We start from the raw sequence: 24272 nt of genomic DNA, 5'->3' as shown, positions 1-24272 counted from the left end.
GTAGATGTGGGGAACGAGGGCGAGATGGAGACAAACACATGTGCATGCGGAAAAATACAATATCACCATATCAAAGTAGCAGGACGTATCCTTTGACTTTTGATCAATGTCACAGTGCACCAGTCTAAACTTAAAACTATCATTTAAATTGCACATGGTAAGAATTGCTTTTCTCACAGAGAATAACATTAAATAATTATAATCAAAAGTCACAATTTACTTCACTTCACTTCCTGATTTTAAATATATATAACTAAATAATAGATGTCACACCTGAATATTCCTGGGTGGCATCTAGAGGATCAATCCATACTGTAATGCTGTCAGAAAAGGCTTCTTCAGTTGTGGTTATTTTGTCCAGGATTTCCTTTGGAATGACATGATCCCATGGAACAATTTCTGGTACGTTACCAGTATCATGTTCTTCAGAGTACACCTAGTGCAAAGGGTACTTCAATCAGATTAATCCCACAGTCAATTTCACATGCCTTTCACAATTTATTATTAAACGTCCTGGTACAGAATCTGCCTATCTTGGTTCGCAAAACAAAGACAATGTAGTTAGAGGAATCTATCACAATTGCCTTCCATAATCACTGCCCGTGTTTCCTATGAAAGTAAACCATTTTGGACCATGAGATATTCCTCCAGGGACACAAGAAAAGTTGTACTTTAACCAAGGCTGGATTTCAACATTGATGCCTGCTTGTTTTGGATTTGTTTTTCTCATCGGTCATTACACAAAGTCTGAAAATGACTTTGTTTCATGAGGGTCTCCTGTTGATGCAGACTTAACGCCTTCATTTTTATAGAGGAACAGTAACGTAAAGAATTCATAATTTTTATATATGTCCCAATATGCATGATCACTGTTATGCAACCACACGTTTATACTAGGTTCAGTAAATTTCAATCTCTGAACAAAGGATTTCGTTTAGAGATACAGAGCGGAAACAGGCCCTTCGGCCCACCGGGTCCGCGCCGACCAGTGATCCCCACATATTAACACTACCCGACATACATTTGGGGCAATTTTTACATTTACCAGGCAAATTTACCTTCATACCCGAACATCTTTGGAATGTGGGAGGAAACCGAAGATCTCTGAGAAAACCCACGTGGTCTCGGGGAGAACGTACAAACTCCGTACAGACCTATCGGGATCGAACCCGGGTTTCTGGCGCTGCAAGCGCAGTAAGGCAGCAACTCTACCGCTGCGCCACCGTGCCACTCTACTTATTAGAAGGCTGTTGAATTGTTGTAAAATCCAATTGATGGTCTTTAAGCAAACATGTACTCCTTATCTGTTCTGGTCCATAAGCAAATTGGTTCCCACAACAATGTGGCTGATTCTCAAAACACCACAATGCAACTTAGTAAGCCACTCAGTTGTATCAAGCTGCCAACAGCAATTGCAGGTCCACAACGTGTTTCTCAGGGTAAATTGGGATGGGCAATAATCACTAACCTTCCCACCATAAGGATACATTTTAAAACCCCAAGAAATACAAATTCTTTTTACTGGCCAGTAGATAGGACTTGGAGGGAGATGACTCGCTGGCCAATCAAAAGATATAAAAGAACAAGTGGATATTTTTAAAGCAGAGATAGATAGATAGATAGATAGATAGATAGATAGATAGATAGATAGATAGATAGATAGATAGATAGCGGGATTAAAATGCAGTTTTGTACTGCCTGTCTGAGGCTGACTTCCTTGGGCTGCTAGCTGCTGATGAAAACAAAAAATCAGACTTCCGTTTGCGCTATATTTTAAAAAAAAATTCACTGGACAATTTAATATCGATTTAGAATCGATCACGTTCCAGAAGCAAGATGATTAAAATGCCCATTTTTTTTGGACAATCATGTCATAAGCCGTCCAAATTGTCTATATTTTGTGCTATTCTCTCTCCATGATCATTAATTTTAAACTAAATATTCACAACAGTTTGAGTCACATGTATTGTGCAAAAAACAATAATTTTGATTATATTTTGAGAGGATTTTTCTGGATTAAATGATGGGAATTAAACATTAAATTGGTCTATTGCTAGAAATTGTAATTTATTTACCTATCTGTTACGGACTTACAACATATTATAAAATGATATTAAAGTTCTGATCTTGAGAATATCACATTTTTGAATTTTCAAGGCAGTCTGGGTGTTTATTACTATTTCTGTCACAATTATGACAATTATGTAATTAGCTACAATTAGGTAATTAACTAATTATATGCTTTAATTTCAGGTCATCCATGTAAGATGTTTTATATTTGTTTCAGAATGCTTCAATCTCTAATAACTGAACATTTCATTCAGTTCTCTTAATTTTTAAGAAAGTTATGTGGGTTTTGACTGTCCTCGATCACAGCTTTTGTGTTAAGTCAATGGAAAAGCAATAGGGAACAAGATGCTAATTTCCAAGTATGAAAATGGCCACAACATTTTTTAATACTGAAGATATGAAAGTGAATTAGGTGTCAAATTAAACTTATTTTTATGCTTTATCTGATGGGATAAATTGCAGATTTGATTTTTTTAATCTCAAAATGTTGTGACATTGCTAGATAATGAAGAACCATGGATTAAAAAGTGCTGGACAAATAAAGGCAAAGGTTAGTGAGATTAACAGAAAGATCAGATTTAAAATCATTGGATAAATAAACAGGTTTGTTGTCAATCAAAAAACTGAGAATGGAATTAAATACAAAATAATTATACTGAACTAGAAGTAGGCAAATATTAAATGTGTAATGTGGATGGCGAGGAGGATTAAAAGCAAATACAACAGCAAGTAAAGTTATAGTTAACATTTAAATGACAATGAGGAGTAGTAGGGAGAAGATTAGGATAATTGGAAAGGCTAAAAGGAAGTAAGAATGAAGGATAACAGGCAGCAAAATGCATGCAGTTAATAATCATACAGAAAGAGTGGGCAGATGGGGCTACCAGAGTGAAGGAACGAGTCAATTGTAAAGCAAGAGAAGCAAGTGTCTTTTAAAACTCGAGGCCTGGTTGAACGGGAGTTTTTAACGGCATAGCACCTAACTTGCAAACAGCTCTCTCCTCTATATCAGTGCTTCAGAACACCCTCCTGTACAGAAACATCAGACTTGGTCTACACATTCCTACCTTCAAAGTCAATATTACGATTCTCTTCTGTGATGACACCCCCAGCAACAGTTGCTGACCCCTTATTTTCTAATCCATTTGCTATGAAATACTAAGCAGACAATTTACAGAAATAAGACAGAGCAGGTGCATTCCACAGGAAGGCCATGTTTACTGATTGATGCTTCATTCCCTGTTGTTGCAACCTGCCTGTCATGATCAGAGCCAAGTGACTCCCTTCTGTGCTACACACTTTTATAATTCTGCATATAAATGGAATCATAATTAGGTTCCAACTAACTCGTGTCTCTAAATAATCCAACTAGATTTTCACCTGAAGAACAACTGCTTGAATTGTGGCGCATTGACACAAAATGCAATCAGCGTGATGCAGCAGCTTCAGGGAGGAAATAGAAAAAACTTGAAAAGGGAAAATATTTGAAAAGGATTTAATAATATTCAGAAGTTCAAATACAAGCAGCAATCTGTAGAAACATGGGTTGCATAGACTTCAGAGGATTACAAAGACATGAAATTAGGTCCAAGGTTTGTAAATAGTGAAAATTAACCAGCAGAATAAATGGACTGTGATATCAGCTACCCTGAATACACCTGGAAATACTCTTACTACCATTTGAGGACACTGGATGGACAATGCAGGAGGATACTGCTGATTCTTGTCTGCCCCAAATCCGTGATAGGAGGAACTGGCTTTGCAGGTGACAATTGGGCTTGTACTGCTGTTGAGGGGTGGGAGTGGAAAAGATCTTGGGCAATGGGTGGGTGGAAGAGTAATGAAAAATTGCACAATTGGCCCAAGGGTGCTCAGGATCACAGCCATGGGTGAGGCAAGTGGTGAGGGAGCAGGCAATGTAATGTTCAAAGGTTTCATTATGAATCTCAACAGATCATGGAGTGATGGAATGAATTGCAGTCTGTGGGATGGTAGGTATATTTAAAATAATAAGGGAAATACAAAATAGGACATACCCATTCAAGAAAAGAGTGGTACAAGTACAGGGAATAAAGAAATTCTGTGTCTCTGATATGGAATTCGAGTCTGAAAAATGTGACTAATGGGGTCACATTCTTGAAACAGTTAAGTAAAGGCCATTAGCAGGGAGAAGAGCTGATTGGCTGAAGCCCGTGGGAAAGGTGAGTAATTCACAGAGGAAAAACAGTTTAAAACTGAGGAATTTGGTTTGTAAATTGGTAAACTAGGTAATTTATCAGTCAATAAAATTGTCAACAAAATAGAGAGAGTACAGAGGAGATTTACTAGAATGTTGCCTGGGTTTCAACAACTAAGTTACAGAGATAGGTTGAATAAGTTAGGTCTTTATTCTCTGGAGAGCAGAAGGTTAAGGGGGGACTTGATAGAGGTCTTTAAAATGATGAGAGGGATAGAGAGAGTTGATGTGGACAAGCTTTTCCCTTTGAGAATAGGGAAGATTCAAACAAGAGGACATGACTTCAGAATTAAGGGACAGAAGTTTAGGGGTAATATGAGGGGGAACTTCTTTACTCAGAGAGTGGTAGCGGTGTGGAATGAGCTTCCAGTGGAAAGTGGTGGAGGCAGGTTCATTGGTATAATTTAAAAATAAATTGGATAGGCATATGGATGAGAAGGGAATGGAGGGTTATGGTATGAGTGCAGGCAGGTGGGACTAAGGGGTAAAAAAATTGTTCGGCACGGACTTGTAGGGCCGAGATGGCCTGTTTCCGTGCTGTAATTGTTATTTGGTTAATATAAGCAAGGCTGCTCTAAGGGAGCGGCCTTGTGCGTAGTGTGAGTCTTTGGCTCGAGGGTTGGCAGACAGGAAGCAAAGCGTAGGAGTGAATGGGTCCTTTTCAGAATGGCAGGCAGTGGTTGAGTGGAGTGCCGCAAGGCTCAGTGTTGGGGTCGCAACTGTTTACCATATATATTAATGATTTGGAAGAGGGAATTAGGAACAACACTAGCAAGTTTGCGGATGACACAAAGCTGGGTGGCAGTGTGAACTGTGAAGAGGATGTTAGGAGGTTGCAGGGTGACCTGGACAGGTTGAATGAGTGGGCAGATGCGTGGCAGATGCAGTATAATATAGATAAATGTGAGGTTATCCACTTTGGTGGCAAAAACAGGGGGGCAGATTATTATCTCAGTGGGGTTAGGTTAGGTAAGGGGGAGGTACAGTGAGACCTGGGTGTCCTTGTACACCAGTCACTGAAAGTTGGCGTGCAGGTACAGCAGGCAGTGGAGAAAGCTAATGTGTTGGCCTTCATAACAAGAGGATTTCAGTATAGGAGTAAGGAGGTTGTTCCGCAGTTGTAAAGGGCTCTGGTAAGACCACATCTGGAGTATTGTGTACAGTTTTGGTCTCCTAATTTGAGGAAGGACATTGTGATTGAGGCAGTGCAGCGTAGGTTCATGAGATTGATTCCTGGGACAGCGGGACTGTCATAAGGGGAAAGATTGAAAAGACTAGGCTTGTATTCACTGGAGTTTGGCAGGATGAGGGGCAATCTTATAGAAACATATAAAATTATAAAAGGTCTGGACAAGCTAGATGCAGGAAATGTTCTCAATGTTGGGCAAGTCCAGAACCCGGGGCCACAGACTTAGAATAAAGGGGAGGCCATTTAAGACTGAGGTGAGAAATAACTTTTTTACTTGGAGTTGGGAATTTGTGAAATTCTCTGCCACAGAGAGCAGTGGAGGCCACATCACTGGATGGATTTAAGAGAGAGAGTTAGATAGAGCTCTAGGGGCTAGTTGAATCAAGGGATATGAGGAGAAGGCAGGCACGTGTTATTGATTGGGGACGATCAACCATGATCACAATGATGGCTTGAAGGGCCGAATGGCCTCCTCCTGCACCTATTTTCTACAGTCTATTTTCAATTGCAAAATACTGGAAAAAAGTGTAATGCAACTGAATGTCTATGATTAAGGGAAGAATGCAAGAATTTTTACTGCAACTTTCCCCCTTTTCCATTTCTGGTAACCAAAAAGATATAAAAGTGTAAAATGTCAAATTTATTTTTTTAAATGGAAAAGCAACCATCAAAAATAAAATGCGGGGATGCACATATCAATGTTACAAGAAAGGTTACTCCTGGGTGTCATTGTAATTTCTGCAGAGGCACAACAACACAAAACACATTTACATGTTCTGATCTCACCTGCCATTTTCCAGGAATGTAACAGGACTGGCCTTCTATTTTATTTAGTTATTAAAAAGGACAACACAAACAAAAAATAATGCAGGTACAAAGAGCACCAAAAGGGAAGAAACAGTTCAATAAAGAAACACTATTACTTCAAAACATAGAAAATAGGTCCAAAAAATATTCCTTTCACATTTTCAATATGGACATCAATCACTCGTCTTTTATCACACTTGATCGTATATACTCTAGGCTATTGCATATACTCTAGGCTATTGCTTCAAGCCAGCACCGCCATTCAATATGATTATGGCTGATCATCTAAAATTAGTATCCCGTTCCTGCTTTTTTCCCCCATATTCCTTGATTCCTTTGCCCCAAGAGCTAAATCTAACTCCCTCTTGAAAACATCCAGTGAATTGACCTCATGTGGCAGTGAAAAATGTCCCCTTCAGATCTTCGGGAATAAAAAAAAAAGTATTTAAAAGAAAATGGTAATGAGACACGATCAAATATGTTGACAGCTAGTGAGTGGAAACAAAACAAAGCAAAATGAAGACTTTGATTCAGAAAGTTCACGGCTAAATTTGACTCAGAAACATTTTTTTTCCCAACGAAAGGAGAAAAACCAGAAACATTCAAAAGTCTTTCAATAACAGATTAGGAAAAAATATCCTATTCAAAAATTAACGTGGAAAGGAATTTCTTCAATATTAAAGTTATTCTTTACAGATATTCTTTACAGATAATAGTATGTGAGATTGCAAAATCTGTTGATCACCATTGATTGATCATCTGTTAACTTTAAACTTGAAAATACTTAACACATTGAGAACATAAATTTCCTCCTGTGATATTAACTAGTAAATAGTTTCCACCATAAAAATTGGATTGAAATTTAGAGAAGGCATGATGACATGACACATCCCACACTTAGCATCTCTAGTGGTTGCAGTCTGAAAAATATACTTGCAACTCAAAAATGTGGCTATGCCACCTCCTCCCTGTCACCCATGATGCCAATCTATGTTAATCCCATGTGTCACTATTAGGTCTGTATCTCTATGTTTTTCCTATCTAAGTACCTGTCCAAACGCCTTTTAAATGCTGTCATTGATTTCCCTTGATCCAGATAATCTCCAGCCTCTGTGAAAACTACCCCTCAGATCTCCTTTAAATGTCTCCCCTATCACCTTAAATTTGTGCTCTGCGAAAAAGACGCCCACAATCTATCCTATCTATTCCTCTCGTAATTTTATAAACTGCTGCAAGATTACCCCGCTCAGCCTCCTGTGTTCCAGATAGAATAAACCCAGCCTAGCCAACCTAACCTTTTAAATAGTTCCAGGCAATTCCAGGCAACATCCCATAGGTCTTTTCCACACCCTCTTTATTGCTACCACTTCCCTCCTGCAGTTATAGACCAGAACTGTACATAACACTCCAAATTCAGTCCAACTGCTGCAACATAACATCCCGACTCTTATACTCAATGCCTCAGCCTAAGAAGACAAGCAAACCGTATTCACTTGTGCTGCATGGTCAGAGAGCTATGGACCTGCACCCCAAAGCCCCTCTATATACCAACGTTCGCCAGATCCCTACCATTTACTGATGTCCTGCCAGAATTTGACTTCCCAAAGTGCATTACCACACACTTGCCTGGCTTAAATTCCATCGACTATTGCTCTGCACAAATTTCAGCTGATCCTGGTCTCGCTGTATCCTTAGATAACCTTCTTCATTATCTACAATTCCAATTTTATGCAATTTTCAAAGTTACTAATCAGACCAACTATATTCACATCCAAGTCTTTTATATACATTATTACAAACAACAAAGGTCCCAGCAACAATTTCTGTGATACACCATTTGTTACAGACTTCGGTCAGAAAAATAACCCTCTATCACTAACCTCTACATCATTGAACAGCACAGCACAGGAACAGGCCCCAGAACCCACTATGTCCATGCAGAACATGATGCCTAGTTAAACTAATCTCCTCAACCTGCATGTGATCCATATCTCTCCATTCCCTGCATATCCATGCACCTATCTAAAAGCTTCTTAAATGCAACTATGCCTCAAGCACCACGCTTGGCAGGGTGTTTAGGCATCCATCTTCTGCATAAAAAACTTTATCCACTCTATAATAGTCCGAGGGCCAGAGGGGCCTACCATGCACCCCCCTCCCCTATGATCCTACTTCTTGGGTGTCATTTTGTTCATTGGTATCTCTTCTGTCGGAAAAATGATGTTCCCAAGAAAAAAACTCATTTGGATTATGTTTTTTTAACCCTTATTTCAATATGTCAAAATTGTGTTTTTTCACACTTTGCCCTCTTTCTTGGGGTCTGTGAATTTGGTACATGCAATTGAGTCTGTTTCTTAGTAAAGATACATTAAAAAATCCACTAAATTAGGACCATATCGTCTTCAACTATGAAAATCACCAAGCTCTGCCAGAGGTTTCACAAATTTATTACGCTGTTGCATCAGTTTGATTGGCTTGACTTTGCCGATTCCTTTGAAGGCATTTGTTGAGTCACAGCCTGAGAACGCATGCAGTCCAAGTAATGCTGAGCAGTATTCTGAGGAGGACTGCTTTGCAAAATGGGTGACATCTATTAGCCTTTGCCTGTTGCCTCTCCCTGTGTCAAAGAACACTGTAGTGTCTTGAATGCTGTTTGCATTGTGAAGCAAATATGAAAAATATATCGCGGTCTGGGCTTTTGACTTGTACGTGGTCATATCCTTGCTCTTTGCCACAGTTGCAGTATAGGATAACTTGCTAATCTGTTTCTTCTTGGTTTGACTTCAGGGATTGAATCTCAGACTGCATAGTCTCTTTCCCATTCTGCTCATTCCACACATCAAGAAGTAGTTCAATGAGTTTTTTCTTGTTCTCATTATTTGTCAAGAACTGCTTCCAATCTCTTGGTTTTTTGGTCTTTCCTCCTTTGATTATTCTCATCTCCGCACACCCACGCCATGTCCGTTCACTGAGTTTGTACATATCGGTACATTAGATGACAATGCATTGAAGATATTGATGCCAATCTGAGGTTTGATAAGGAAGTGTAAGGTGTGAAAATAGGACAACAGGAATGGAGATCAAGGAAAATGTAGAATAGATCATTGTTAGCTGGGAGAAGGTAACACCATGTAGTTCGGACACAGTAAGACTGGTCAGAGAACTGGGAAGGGGTGGGATAGAGAGATAAGGAAAGCAAGGAAGTTGGAGAAGTCAATGTTCATACCGCTGGGGTGTAAGTTGCCCAAGCAAAATATGGGGTGCTGTTCCTCCAAATGATAAGGGTGGCTTTAGAAAATAACAGAACATGCTGAAAACACTCATGTCAGATTGGAACTGTGGGGAGAAAAACAGAGCTAATGTTTCAGATCGGAGACTTCTGGTTACAACAGTTCTGGCGAAGGGTCTATGACCCGAAACCTTATCTCCGTTTCTATTTTTTGTTTTATTTCAACTTTCCAGCATCCATAGTTTTTTTTTTCGATTTTTAATAAAATGAAAGGCGCAGGGACACGAATGAAACTACATCCTGTATTTGAAACATAAATTGGGGTGACTCCGAGTACAGAAAAGCTGAATTAGCAAAAGTGAACTGTCAAAGTACTTCAAGGAATCAGTCAGTCAAGATGCATAGAAACATAGAAATTAGGTGCAGGAGTAGGCCATTCGGCCCTTCGAGCCTGCACCGCCATTCAATATGATCATGGCTGATCATCCAACTCAGTATCCCGTACCTGCCTTCTCTCCATACCCCCTGATCCCCTTAGCCACAAGGGCCACATCTAACTCCCTCTTAAATATAGCCAATGAACCGGCCTCAACTACCCTCTGTGGCAGAGAGTTTCCAGAGATTCACCACTCTCTGCGTGAAAAAAAGTTCTTCTCATCTCGGTTTAAAGGATTTCCCCCTTATCCTTAAGCTGTGACCCCTTGTCCTGGACTTCCCTAACATCGGGAACAATCTTCCTGCATCTAGCCTGTCCAACCCCTTAAGAATTTTGTAAGTTTCTATAAGATCCCCTCTCAATCTTCTAAATTCTAGAAGTATAAACCAAGTCTATCCAGTCTTTCTTCATAAGACAGTCCTGACATCCCAGGAATCAGTCTGGTGAAACCGTCTCTGCACTCTGCAGTGATGGCAATTTAAGGAAATCTTTCTCTCGGTACAAAGAATAGATATGTTTGTTTGAAAAATGAAAAATTCCAAAGGGAGTCTCAAAATCCACAGTTAACCGGAGAAAGTTAAAGATAACATTGAAGTTAAAGAAAAAACACACAATTATATATGGCAGTTGGCAGACTAGAATAGCAGACAGATTACAAAAAACAGTCTAAAAATGACAAAGATTAATAAGAAAGCAAAAAATTGAAAATGAGTTTGAAGACACCAGAACACAAGGAGTTAGCAGAAGAATTATGCAGATAATTTACATCAAAGCTAAGCAAAATGCTGGAGTAACTCAGCGGGTCATGCAGCATTTCTGGAGAAAAGGATTAGGTGATGTTTCAGGTCAAGACTCTTCTTCAGACTGAGAGTCAGGGGAGAGGGAAACTAGAGGTATGAAAAGCTACAGAGAGCTGGAGGAATCACAGAGGGGAAGCAGTGAGAGAAGATGTTGCAGAACTCCCACCACAGAGGGGAGAACTTATTCAAAGTAGGTATACCTTGTGGAGATTTCACAGTGGACCAGACAAAATATGTAGGAAGGAACTGCAGATGCTTTTCACAACAAAGATAGACCCAAAATGAGTAACTCATTTACCACAGAGGCATTCTTTACAACCTTTTCCACTTGTGTTCCCACTTTCAGAAAACTATGAACTTTCAACCTAAGATCCTTCTGTATATCAATGCTCCTGAAGGTCCTGCCATATATCGTATACTATGGACACCTGCAGATTCAGGGACAGTTTCTTCCCAGCTGTTATCAGGCAACTTAACCATCCTATCACGAGGAGAACAGTCCTGAACTACTATCTACCTCTTTGGAGACCCTCGGATGATCTTTACAGGCTTTAATCTTGCACTGAACGTTATTCCCTTTGCCACGCATCTGTACACTGTGAATGGCTTGATTGTAATCAAGTATTGTCTTTGCACTGACTGGTTAGCACGCAACAAAAGCTTTTCACTGTACCTCGGTATAAGTGACAATATACAAATATAATTAACGAACACCTTCACTCAGCCCGTCTGAACCTACCTAATCTCCCCAATTTGTGAACACTTTAATTCTCCCATTCCCACTCAGATCTTTCTGTCCTATGTCTCTTCCATTGTCAGAGTGGGGCTAAATGCAAATTGGAGGAACAGCATCTCATATTTCTCTTGGGCAGCTTACAGCCCAGTGGCATGAATCTTGATTTCTCTCACTGCAGGTAGCCGCGGCATTCCCTCTCTCTATCCCACTCCCACCCAAGTCACACTAACCTCGTTTTCACCCAACAAACAGCTAACAATGACTTAGTTCCTTTATCATCATTACTTTTTTGCATATCTTTTATTATTTACTCTTTATCTCTCCACATCATAACTATATAACAATTACATGCCAAACCGGTCTGAAGGCCATCTCGACCCTTCTAGTCCGTTCTTACCGAACACATAAATCTCCCCTAGCTCCCATATACCTGCGCTCAGACCATAACCCTCCATTCCTTCCCATCCCATAAAACTATCCAAATTATTTTTAAATGATAAAAACGAACCTGCCTCCACCACCTTCACTGGAAGCTCATTCCACACAGCTACCACTATCTGAGTAAAGAAGTTCCCCTCATGTTACCCCTAAACTTCAGTCCCTTAATTCTCATGTCATGTCCCCTTGTTTGAATCTTCCCTACTCTCAGTGGGAAAAGCTTTTCCACGTCAACTCTGTCCACATCATTGTCTATATCTTGTTTCCCTTATGCCAAACCAGTCTGAAGAGGGGTCTCAACCCAAAACGGCATCCATTCTTACTCTCCTAAGATGCTGCCTGTCCTGCAGAGTTGCTCCAGCTTTTTGTGTCTATCTTCGGTTTAAACCAGCATCTGCAGTTCCTTCCTACACATAACTTTCCTCTTACATATGACGTAAAATAATGTAGCACCTCACACTTATGCAGATCTGCCATTTCTCTGCCAAAATTTTCAATTGATCAATATCCTGCTGTTCACATTATTTACAGCTCTACCTATTTCTTACCAACTCATCATGGATCTCTTAATGTCTTTGACCAGCAAACTATGAGGACCTTCATCGAATGCTTTACTAAAGTCTATATAGACCACCTCCATTGTCCTACCTGCATTTTTGTCACTAAAAAAAAATTGAGACTGATGCTCTCCCACACAAAAACATGCAGGCTAACCCTAATTTCCATGCTTTTCCAAATCATCCCCAAAAAACCTGTCCTAAAAATCTTCAACTATTTTCCTATCACTGATGTAAGGCTTGGGAAAAATATCATGTTAATCAAACTAAGCCAGCATATTTTGTGAAAGGGAAACCACAGTCTGTGAATTTATTGTTCCTTGAAGTAACACGAGCTGTGAATATTAGAGAACCAGTAGATATACCATACTTAGATTTTCAGAAAGCATTTGATAAGGTGCTGCTTCAAAGGTTCATTGTGGAAAATAAAAGAACATGGGGAAGCTGATAAAATATTGGTTATCAGAAAATTGATCATCTTACAACTAAAGGAATGGGAAGAAACCAGTCTTTACTGTTTATTGTGGGAAGATGTAACAAGTGAGTGCCTGCTTGTACCTGCTGGAGTTTAGCAGTACACTAAGCACAGAGACCGGCCCTGTTGCTCAGAAAGGTAGGGAAAAAAAAGAGGAGGGCAATAGTGATTGGGGACTATAGTTAGGGGGTCGGATAAGACGATTCTGTGGATGCAGTCAGGAGACCCGGATGGCAGTCTGCCTCCCTGGTGCCAGGGTCACGGATGTGTCTCAACGCGTCCAAGATATCCTGAAATCAGAGGGAGAGGAGCCTGAGGTCATGGTACATATAGGTACCAATGACATAGGTAAAAAAAGAGAAGAGGTCCTGAAGGAAGAATTTAGGGAGCTGGGAGGAGAGTTAAGGAAAAGGACCAAAATAGTAACCATCTCAGGATTACTGCCCGTACCACGCGACACTGAGAGTAGGAATGGAGCGAGGTGGAGGACAAATGCGTGGCTGAAGGACTGGTGCAGAGGGCAGGGATTCAAGTTTCTGGATCATTGGGACTTCTTTTGGGGAAGGTGTGACCTGTACAGAAAGGACGGGCTGCACTTGAACCCGAGGGGGACCAATATCCTGGCGGGGAGATTTGCAAAGGCTACTGGGGAGACTTTAAACCAGTATGGTTGGGGGGAGGGACTCGAATTGGGAAAGCTAGCAGACAGTGTGTAAGGCAGGAGGCAGAGAATGGTAGCACTCGGACCCAAAATCTAGGGGAGAAAGAAGAAAAAGAAAATAAACAGAATAAGAGGCGGTAGGTTTCTTAAATGTGCATATTTTAATGCTAGGAGCATTATAAGAAAGGTGGATGAGCTTAGAGCCTGGATTGATACCTGGAAGTATGATGTTGTGGCGATCAGTGAAACATGGTTGCAGGAGGGCTGTGATTGGAAACTAAATATTCCAGGATTTCGTTGCTTCAGGTGTGATAGAATTGGAGGGGCAAAAGGTGGAGGTGTTGCATTGCTTGTCAGGGAAGATATTACAGCAGTGCTTTGGCAGGATAGATTGGAGGGATCATCGAGGGAGGCTATTTGGGTGGAACTGAGAAGTGGGAAAGGTGTAGCAACACTTATAGGGGTGTATTATAGACCGCCAAATGGGGAGCGAGAATTGGAAGAGCAAATATGTAAGGAGATAGCAGATATTAGTAGTAAGCACAAGGTAGTGATTGTAGGAGATTTCAATCCACACAATTTCAATTTTCCACACATAGACTGGGAAACACATTCTGTATATATGGGCTGGATGGTTTGGAGTTTGTAAAACTCCACCAAGGAGAAGAATATTGAATTATGTGAGGTAAGGGAAACAAGTAGAGTAGCTATGTATACTATGAGATTCAAAGAAAAGGAAGTACTGACACTTTTGAAAAATATAAAAGTGGATAAGGCTCCAGGTCCTGACAGGATATTCCCTAGGACATTGAGGGAAGTTAAAGCAGGGGCTATGACAGAAATATTTCAAATGTCATTAGAAACGGGAATAGTGCCCGAGGATTGGCGTACTGCGCATGGTGTTCCATTGTTTAAAAAGGGTTCTAAGAGTAAATCTAGCAATTATAGACCTGTTAGTTTGACTTCAGTGGTGGGCAAATTAATGGAAAAGATACTTAGAGATAATATATATAAGCATCTGGATAAACAGGGTCTAATTAGGAACAGTCAACATGGATTTGTGCCTGGAAGGTCATGTTTGACTAATCTTGAATTTTTTGAAGAGGTTACTAGGGCAATTGATGAGGGTAAAGCAGTGGATGTTGTCTATATTGACTTCAGTAAGGCCTTTGACAAGGTTCCTCATGGAAGGTTGGTTAAGAAGGTTCAATTGTTGGGTATAAATGCAGGAGTAGCAAGATGGATTCAACAGTGGCTGAATGGGAGACGCCAGAGAGTAATGGTGGATGGCTGTTTGTCAGGTTGGAGGCAGGTGACTAGTGGGGTGCCTCAGGGATCTGTGTTGAGTCCACTGTTGTTTGTCATGTACATCAATGATCTGGATGAAGGTGTGGTAAATTGGATTAGTAAGTATGCAGATGATACTAAGATAGGTGGTGTTGTGGATAATGAAGTAGATTTCCAAAGTCTACAGAGATATTAAGGCCATTTGGAAGAATGGGCTGAAAGATGGCAGATGGAGTTTAATGCTGACAAGTGTGAGGTGCTACATCTTGGCAGGACAAATCAAAATAGGACATACATGGTAGATGGTAGCGAATTGAGGAATGCAGTTGAACAGAGGGATCTAGGAATAACTGTGCATAGTTCCCTGAAGGTGGAATCTCATGTAAATAGGGTGGTAAAGAAAACTTTTGGTATGCTAGCCTTTATAAATCAGAGCATCTATCTATCTATATTACTAAAAGTCTGTTCTTGACCGGTTTTGGCCATCTTTGCTGCATTTCTGAGAGAACGCCGCCACCTACGGCCGCCATTTTTGGCCACCTTGCTCAGAGCCCCCCTCCGCCGCATGTGTGCCGAGGAATTTTCCCGTCGATTAAAAATGACAGAGATATTAACGTTTTTACAAAATTTCCCATTCTCTCTGCTGCCCCCGCTGGCGGGAGGGACTATAAAACCAGGAAGTGGTGTGCCACACAGTCTCTTCAAGATGGAGGAAGGCAGAGGGTCACGTTTCTCTGAGCTGTGAATAACACTGAACACGTGTCTACTCAAATGTAAGTGCCCTTAGTGGTTCTAAAATGCTTGCAGAATGTGTCTATTGGTTCTAAAAGCTTGCAAAAAAGTGTCTATTCGTTCTAAAGCTTGCAAAACAATGTCTATTGGTTCTAAATCTTGCAAAAAGTGTCTATTGGTTCTAAAGCTTGCAAAAAGTGTCTATTGGTTCTAAAACTTGCAAAAAAAAATGTCTATTGGTTCTAAAATGGTTCATACTAGCGCTCCAGAAAATGGTGGCTTGGGTGTGGCTTGAAGTTGAAAGGCACTACTTACTGCAAATGGTGGCTTGGGTGTGGCTTGGCGTTGAAAGGCACTACTTACTGCAAATGGTGGCTTGGTTGCTTTGACGAAGTGGAAAGGCACCTCTTACTGCCAATGTGTGGCTTGAAGTTGAAAGCCACTACTTATTGCAAATGGTGGCGTGGGTGCATTGGCTTGAAGTTGAAAGGCTCCACTTACTGCAAATGGTGGCTTGGGTGCTTTGGCTTGAAGTTAAAAGGCACTACTGTAAATGCACTTACTTCCTGTTTGCACTGTATATTGATTTTAGATAAAACACTACCACTTACGGTTGTGATTTTTGGCCATCTTACTCAGTCCTTCTCCGCTGAGCAGATGCAGAGAATTCTTCCCATCAATGAAAATTAAAAGTGTTATTAGTTTTTTTTTTAAATGTTGAGAATCTCTCTCCTGTCAATCACTCCATGAAAGCCACAACTTTTCCGGTGTGGGGGGGGGGACGGACTTGAATTTGCACGAATTTGGTGGCCTTATACCCTGCTTGAAATAGAATTTTAACGATTAGCCGCGAGTCAACTACCAGCCCACCAGCCGTGAGTGAGTTGCCAGCACAACAGGCTTGACTGACTGAGACGCCAGCCCAATAATCCATTTGGCGCACAATTTGTATACTAGCCCTCTGGAAACCAGTCCCTTCAGCCCACAACACTCGGCCTAGCGCTCCAGAAAGCCCCCCCCCCCCCCAACTGGCCACCAATATTAGAATTGGTGGAGAGGTGGAATATTGCGTTGGATGACCCGCCCTCCCGTGTGACGCTGGGACCCAACGGGTCCCACTTAGTCTAGTAATCTTATATGTTTCAATAAGATATCCTCTCATCCTTCTAAACTCCAGAGTAAATGAGCCCAGCCTCTCCAGTCTCTCAGCATATGACAGTCCCGCCATCCCGGGAATTAACCTTGTAAACCTATGCTGAACTCCCTCAATAGCAGGAATGTTCTTTCTCAAATTAGGGGAGCAAAACTGCACACAATACTCCAGGTGTGGTCTCACTAGGCCCCTATACAACTGCAGAATTACCTCTTTGCTCCTATACTCAACTCCTCTTGTTATAAAGGCCAATAAAAGGCTATCTATCTATCTATCTAACATGCCATTCGCTTTCTTCACTGCCTGCTGTACCTGCATGCTTACTTTCATTGACTGATGAACAAGGATCCATATCCCATTCTACTTCCCCTTTTCCAAACTTGACACCATTTAAAAAGTAATCTGCCTTCCTGTTTTTGCTACCAAAGTGGATAACCTCACATTTATCCACATTATTAAACTGCATCTGCCCACTCTCCCAACCTGTCCAAGTCATCTAAGTCTCATAGCATCCTCTTCACAGTTCATACTGTCACCCAGCTTAGTGTCATCTGCAAATTTGCTAATGTTCCCTTGAATCCCTTCATCAAAAACTTTGATGTATATTGTAAATAACTGCGGTCCCAGCACCGAGCCTTGTGGTACCCCACGAGTCACTGCTAGTTAAACTAATCTAGTTTAGATTAGTTCAGTTTAGTTGATTCCCGCGTGTACCGAGGAAACGCGCCTCGGCATGTGGAAAAACAATATGTGATTACAATCGAGCCAACCACAGTGTACAGACATATGATGAAGTGAATAATGCTTAGTGCAAGATAACGTACAGAAAAGTCCAATGAAAGATAGTCCGAGGGCTTCCAATGAGGTAGATAGTAGCTAAGGACTGATCTCTAGTTGTTGGTAAGGTGGTTCAGTTTCTCTCTAAGGTTTATGAATCTTTAAACTCTTAGACAGATATTTCATCAAAAAGGGGCTGTATGGATGGTTGAAAGGTTACCACCAGCAGATGGAAATGTTGAATTTACAAACAGATCAGCATTGATTACGTTAAATGACAGGGAAGCTTTGAGGGACCGAGTGAGCCATTCCTTTTCCTAATTAGTATGCAAGATCGATGATATGCGATCTGGGATGTACTGAATAAGCCTTACATGAAACGAGGAAACACCAAGTAAAAATTTCCACCAAAGCTATCTGCAATTTTAAGAGTATTTTCGAAAGAACAAGCCATCTTTTTCAACACTATCCAAATTGTTTAGGGTGACGCTTGCTTAAATTAGAAATGTCTTGTGAAATCTAGGAGTTATAATTTGCACCCTACCCGTGATTGGCATGTCCTGAGAACAATGTATACGCTTTAAATTATTCCGGCCATATTTGTTTACACCTTAATCTGGAAAACCCCTGCATCACTCGATACATCGTTTCAACGTGAAATCCAATTGAAAGTTTCACTGCATCTCCCCCCCCTCCCTCCCCCCTAAAAAAAAGCATCGGTTGTATCTGCCGCATTGCCTTGCTGGCGCCCCTGCGCTCACCTGTATGGATGGAAATGTGTTTTTAATTAAATGATACATCTTTTGATGTGACTGCAGGTCTCCGTTGGTGAGGATCTCATCGGCCCCTTCCTTAGTCTTCCCTTTGATTTTGCCGTGGAGCTCGCCCTCTTCCATCACCCGCTTCACTTCTTCCCCTCCTCGGACGGCGGCTTCCACCGACAATGCCAGCATCTCTCTCAGGTCGATCCTGTCCGAGCCGGGCATCTTTCTGAAGATGGCGATCTTGCCAGCCAGAAAGCCCGAGTAGAAGTGATAGAGCACCCCAACGGTGAGCAAGGCGAACACGGCCACGCCAAGCGGAGACAGCCGTATGCCCATCGGAGCCATGGCCGTCAACCAGCCGCTGTGCTGCAGACAAAGCGCCCAGTGAGCTTGCAGTAGCTGCTGCTGCTACCGCTGTCTGCAGATTAACGTGGCTCGCGGTGCGGAGTCTTGTCCTCCCTCCCGGGCGCGGGTCCCGGAGCGCGAGCTCCAGGCTCCGCTGTCTACAGCTCCCACTCTTCGCAGCCCTGGGCGCTACCTCTTTGGGCGCTGCTACCACCGCCAGTTAGAGTCAGTCAACAATAACCCACTCGTGTTGGCACCTTCCAGCTGCCGTTCCCGTCCACGTCCTCCATAGGTCATAGGGTAAAGGTAATGCAACTGCTTCTGGGTCATTACGGCTGTTTTTCTCAAAGATCTTTGGTTTTTCATTTCGGCGTGAAGAGCAGACGTTTGTGATCCAGCAAAAAAAAATACCTTTGGCTGCGATTTAATAGGATTTTATTTAAAGGAAGGGGCCGAAGGGAAGGTGCGGTGCGGGCCTGGGCATAAGTTTGTGGTGTGTGGAATCCATGGCGGAGCTGATTGGCAGTTCATTGTGGGTGATATTTGTTGTAGTACTAAATAAATCGAGTATTTAATTAAGAATACTGCACGCCCAAATATGAACTATAGCTTTTTTTAAATGGGTATTTTAGGTGTACATACTAAATCCTTCGACCACATATATTAATCTACGGAAAATACTCAAAAGCAAAATAAATACTGGAATTGGAACTGATAAATGTTGGCAATATTCAACAAATCGAACACCATCTGTGGAAGGGTAACCAAGATGAACATTTCATGCCAATGAACTTCCTTAAAACTAAAAAAAAGTTACATGGAAAAGGGGTGGGGGGAAGAAAAGCAGAAGTCTCCAATAGATGTGCATCAGGACAGATTGAGTAAGGCAGGAGACAGTGCTGGTGGCGAATGAATACTCAACGGTAACTGTAGGAGAGATAAATAAGCTCCAACTTGAGGAGCACTTCATGTTTTGACTGCCTTCTTTTTCAAAGTTGAATTTGACAGTTTCAAAATACTTATCACTTCCAGCCATGCAGCCCACATTGCAACATTCATATTTTTTTAAATTTCTGAAGTTAGAGTCAAAGAATTATACAGCACGGAAACAGGACATAGCCACAAAATACTGGAGTAACTCAGCGGGACAGGCAGCCTCTCTGGAGAGGAATGGGTGACGTTTCGTGTCGAGAAGGGTCTCGACCCGAAACGGCCCCCATTCCTTCTCTCCTAAGAGGCTGCCTGTCTCGCTGAGTTACTACAGCATTTGTGTCTATCTTCGGTTTAAGCCAGCATCTGCAGTTCTATCATACACCATTTGGTGTAGCGTGTCAACGCCAAACTGCGCATTAATCCCTTTTTTGGCATTTGGCCCATCGTCTTCTAAGGCAATGGGTGCTAAGTGCTTGTCTCGGCACTCCTTAAATCAAGTCAAGTCAAGTTTATTTGTCACATACACATACGAGATGTGCAGTGAAATGAAAGTGGCAATGCTCGCGGACTTTTGTGCAAAAGACAAACAACAAAACAACCAATCAAATTATAAACACAATCTTAACACATATTCTTTTACATAATAAATAATGGAAGAAAAAACGTTCAGTAGAGTTTGTCCCTGGTGAGATAGGCGTTTACAGTCCGAATTGCCTCTGGGAAGAAACTCCTTCTCAACCTCTCCATTCTCACTGCATGGCAACGGAGGCGTTTGCCTGACCGTAGCAGCTGGAACAGTCCGTTGCAGGGGTGGAAGGGGTCTCCCATGATTTTATTTGCTCTGGAGTTGCACCTCCTGTTGTATAGTTCCTGCAGGGGGGCGAGTGAAGTTCCCATAGTGCGTTCGGCTGAACGCACTACTCTCTGCAGAGCCTTCTTGTCCTTGGCAGAGCTATTCCCAAACCAGATGGTAATGTTCTCGGACAAGATGCTTTCCACCGCCGCTGCGTAGAAGCACTGGAGGATCCTCGGAGACACTCTGAATTTCCTCAATTGCCTGAGGTGGTAAAGGCGCTGCCTTGCCTTACTCACGAGTGCTAAGGCGTGTGATGCCCATGTCATATCCTCGGAGATGTGGACTCCCAGATATTTAAAACAGTTCACCCTATCCACAGGATCCCCATTTATCCTCAATGGAGTGGACGTCCTCGGATGATGTGCCCTCCTAAAGTCCATGATCAGCTCCTTCGTTTTTTTGATGTTCAAGAGGAGGCTGTTATCCTGGCACCAGTGCTAGATCAGCCACCTCCTCCCGGTAGGCCTTCTCATCGTTGTCTGAGATCAGGCCCACCACCACAATGTCATCAGCCAACTTAATTATTGAGTTGGAGTTGAACCTAGCCACACAGTCATGTGTGTACAGGGAGTACAATAGGGGGCTGAGGACGCAACCCTGGGGCGATCCTGTGCTCAGGGTGAGGGACTTCGATGTATTCCCTCCCATCTTGACTACCTGGGGCCTGGCGGTGAGAAAGTCCAGGACCCAGGCACACAGGGAGGTGTTGAGCCCCAATTCCATTAGCTTCCCGGCCAGTCTGGTGGGGACTATCATGTTGAAGGCTGAACTGTAGTCTATGAACAGCATCCTCACGTAGCCCCCCTTCTGGCTGTCCAGATGGGAGAGAGCGGTGTGCAAGACCTGGGAGACCGCATCGTCCGTGGACCTATTCGGACGATATGCGAACTGCAACGGGTCCATGTTCCGAGGGAGGAAGGCGCAGATGTGATTCTTCACCAGCCTCTCAAAGCATTTCATGACTACCGAGGTAAGGGCCACCGGACGGTAGTCATTCAGACAGGCTGGGGAGGCATTTTTTGGTACCGGTACAATGATGGATTTTTTGAAGCAGGCAGGGACCACGGACTTGTCCAGGGAGAGGTTGAATAATGTAGTGAGCACTGGAGCTAGCTGAGTAGCACAGGACTTGAGTACTCGCCCCGAGATGCCATCGGGGCCTGCAGCTTTTCTCGTGTTCACCCGTGTCAGAGCCCTCCTCACGTCGTGCTCGGACAGCGAGAATGTGTGCACATTCCTCCCTTCAGCTTCGGTAGCCAGCCCGCTGGCGGTATTGTCGATAGTCGGCAGACCTGGAGTGGTGTTGCCCCTCTCGAAACGAGCGTAAAAGGAGTTCAGGTCGTCAGCTAGGGAGGTGCCGGCACATGCGGATGAGGAAGGGGTACTCCGGTAGTTGGTTACAATCCATAACCCCTGCCACAGGCTTCTGGTGTCCTGCTGCTCCATCTGTAACTCCATCTTGTCCCTGTACCTTCTCTTTGCGTCCTTCACCGCCCTTCGCAGTCGGTAGGACTCTGCCTTGTGCCATCAATGACTTGTTTCCACTGCTCTCTCGCAGTGCATTCCATTTACTGAGCACAGTCAGGGTGAAAATGTTTCCCCTCTAAACCCTTACTACTAATTTTATGCACCTCTGGTAAGGAGAAAGGTTTCCTGAGGTATGCCTCTCATACTTTTACATATCTCAATCAAGTCCCATCCTAACCTCTCCAGAAAGAAACGACCTAGCCTCTCTTTATAACTGCATCCCAAGCAACATCAAAGATACTAGAGGAGCAAGATAGACCACCAGGCGAAAAAGCCGTAGTAGGTCATGGGTAATTTTTTCACGCCATTTTGGGAATCAAATATATGAGGGTTTTTTGGAATTGGCTTCAGTCATGGCGTCCACATCTACAAGCGTAGCGTGCTGTTCTGCTATAAAGTGCTTGAACCGCCAATGTAAGCAACCCGACCTGTCTTCAGGTTCCCCACTAAAGACGAAAGGTGAGAAAAAAATAATTACTTTCTGTCGTGTAGCCTGCCCGATCTCTTCCTATAGCTCAGATCGCAGAGACGGGGGTCGCCAGAAGAAGTGCTCCGATCACTGGCCGATAATACCCTGAAGCCGCGGTCTGCGGAGCTTCTAGCCGCGGATGTAGCGTGGACTTCCATCGCGGAGTCTGGGATCCCTCGCCGGAGAAGAGCTCCGACCGCTGGCCTGCGGCCTATAACATCGTGAAGCGCAGGGTAGTAAGTGGCCGATTCGGGACCTCCAAGCCGCGGAGATCCCGAATCGGCTTGTGTTTAAGCCGGTTTGCAATGGTGTTTAAAATACAGGATAAATTATGTTAAATGGACACAGTGTACACGGATCAATGGTGTTTAAAATACAGGATAAATGGTGTTATAGGGAACAACGACATGTCAAGTGGAGCACATATTAAAGCCTTAATTTCCTTGACTAACATATACAATTCTATTCTTATGATCCCAACAATGTATTATATTATATAAAACATTTTTTTTTGGTACATGAGCAAGTTATTGGAAAATCTTCTTTTATAGATTTAGACTTACCACAATAATAAAGGTGTCAATTTTTACACTGCTGTACATTTTTGGTTTTGTTCTTGTTGTAAGGCATGCATGCTAGTGTAAGCTCTTCGATATTTAAGATAAATTGACCTATTAGAGGAAAACTGCATCTTCAATATATCTCCCCACCCCTGAAAACAATTGCATTAAGTGATATATCATCCATTCTGCAGGTATGTGGTTATAATCAAATTTGTTCTTATAATTTAATTCTATATGTTATTTTACTGTAATTTCAGATGTCGACAGTGGGTCCAGAATACTCGTCGACAAGATCTCCCACACCGAACTACGGAGTACTTGTCAAAAAAAAAAAAAAAAAATGAAATGATTCAATTTATTGTCATTGTCAGTGTACAGTACAGAGACAACGAAATGCATTTTTAGCATCTCCCTTAAAAGGGAGACATACTTCAAAGAACTGCTGTCTTTGTTCTGAACACTTCGAACTTGACCAGTTTTCCAACAAGCAGACCAAGAACAGGCTAAATTGGAATGCAGTTCCAACGCTCTTTGACATCCCTAGCCCACCGAAACGTCTGTCTTCCCAAGGCAGGATACTCGAGAGGAAGAATGGGAACCTCCCATCTTCACCAAAGCCTTCAAAGCAGCAAAGAGGCAAGTAATTTTCTCATTTTTAAAATAACATTTATTTTCTCACTTTGGCTAAATTGGAAATTTGTATCCAAACTGATACAATTGGTAGTGGCACAATATGTAACAGCATGTATGGCACTTCTATTTTCATTTGTGAAATGTTCCAGAACATTCCAGAGGAAACGCCGGCTCGCCGCATGCCAACCTTGTGTCACCTTCTGCTGCGGTGAGAGCGGAGCGGGCAAAGAGGAACCATGACTGGAACCGGAGCAGTGAATAGCTGCAGTGAGCGCCGGGTCCCGCCCTGCCGTTTCCTCGGAGACAGTAACACGCAAAGATACTCAAGCAAATTTGTATACCAACTGATACAATTGGTAGTGGCACAATATTTAATAGCATGCATGGCACTTCTATTTTCATTTGTGAAATGTTTACAAAACTATAATCACACATAAGGCTACACAGTGTAGACTAATAGAATGTGTACTTGTAAGTAAGAACATCCATTTAAAACTTCCTCAAGCATAATTTAGACAACATTTAAATGATTTAATGGGACTTCAAAAAATCAAGACCATGATTTTCTTTTGGTAGACTGAAATTGGTGCATCACATCT

At 42.3% G+C, this 24272-nt stretch overlaps 1 protein-coding gene across 1 annotated transcript in view; it reads right to left on the bottom strand.

The window, feature by feature from the left end:
- The window catches only part of bpnt2 (3'(2'), 5'-bisphosphate nucleotidase 2), a 32105-nt gene extending 13172 nt beyond the window's left edge, over positions 1-18933 (bottom strand). Inside the window, exons 1-2 of the mRNA XM_055634042.1 lie at positions 18345-18933; positions 274-436 (exon numbers count right to left, since the gene is read on the bottom strand). Of these exons, the coding sequence (XP_055490017.1) occupies positions 274-436; positions 18345-18692 (511 nt within the window). The 5' untranslated portion in view covers positions 18693-18933. The remainder of the gene's footprint in view (positions 1-273; positions 437-18344) is intronic.
- Between the last annotated feature and the right edge of the window lie 5339 nt (positions 18934-24272).

The sequence above is a fragment of the Leucoraja erinacea genome, chromosome 4 (assembly GCF_028641065.1).
Source record: "Leucoraja erinacea ecotype New England chromosome 4, Leri_hhj_1, whole genome shotgun sequence".
NCBI classification, from domain to species: domain Eukaryota; kingdom Metazoa; phylum Chordata; class Chondrichthyes; order Rajiformes; family Rajidae; genus Leucoraja; species Leucoraja erinaceus.
Note: the sequence above shows the minus strand (reverse complement) of the source record. Positions and strands in the feature narration are given on the sequence as shown.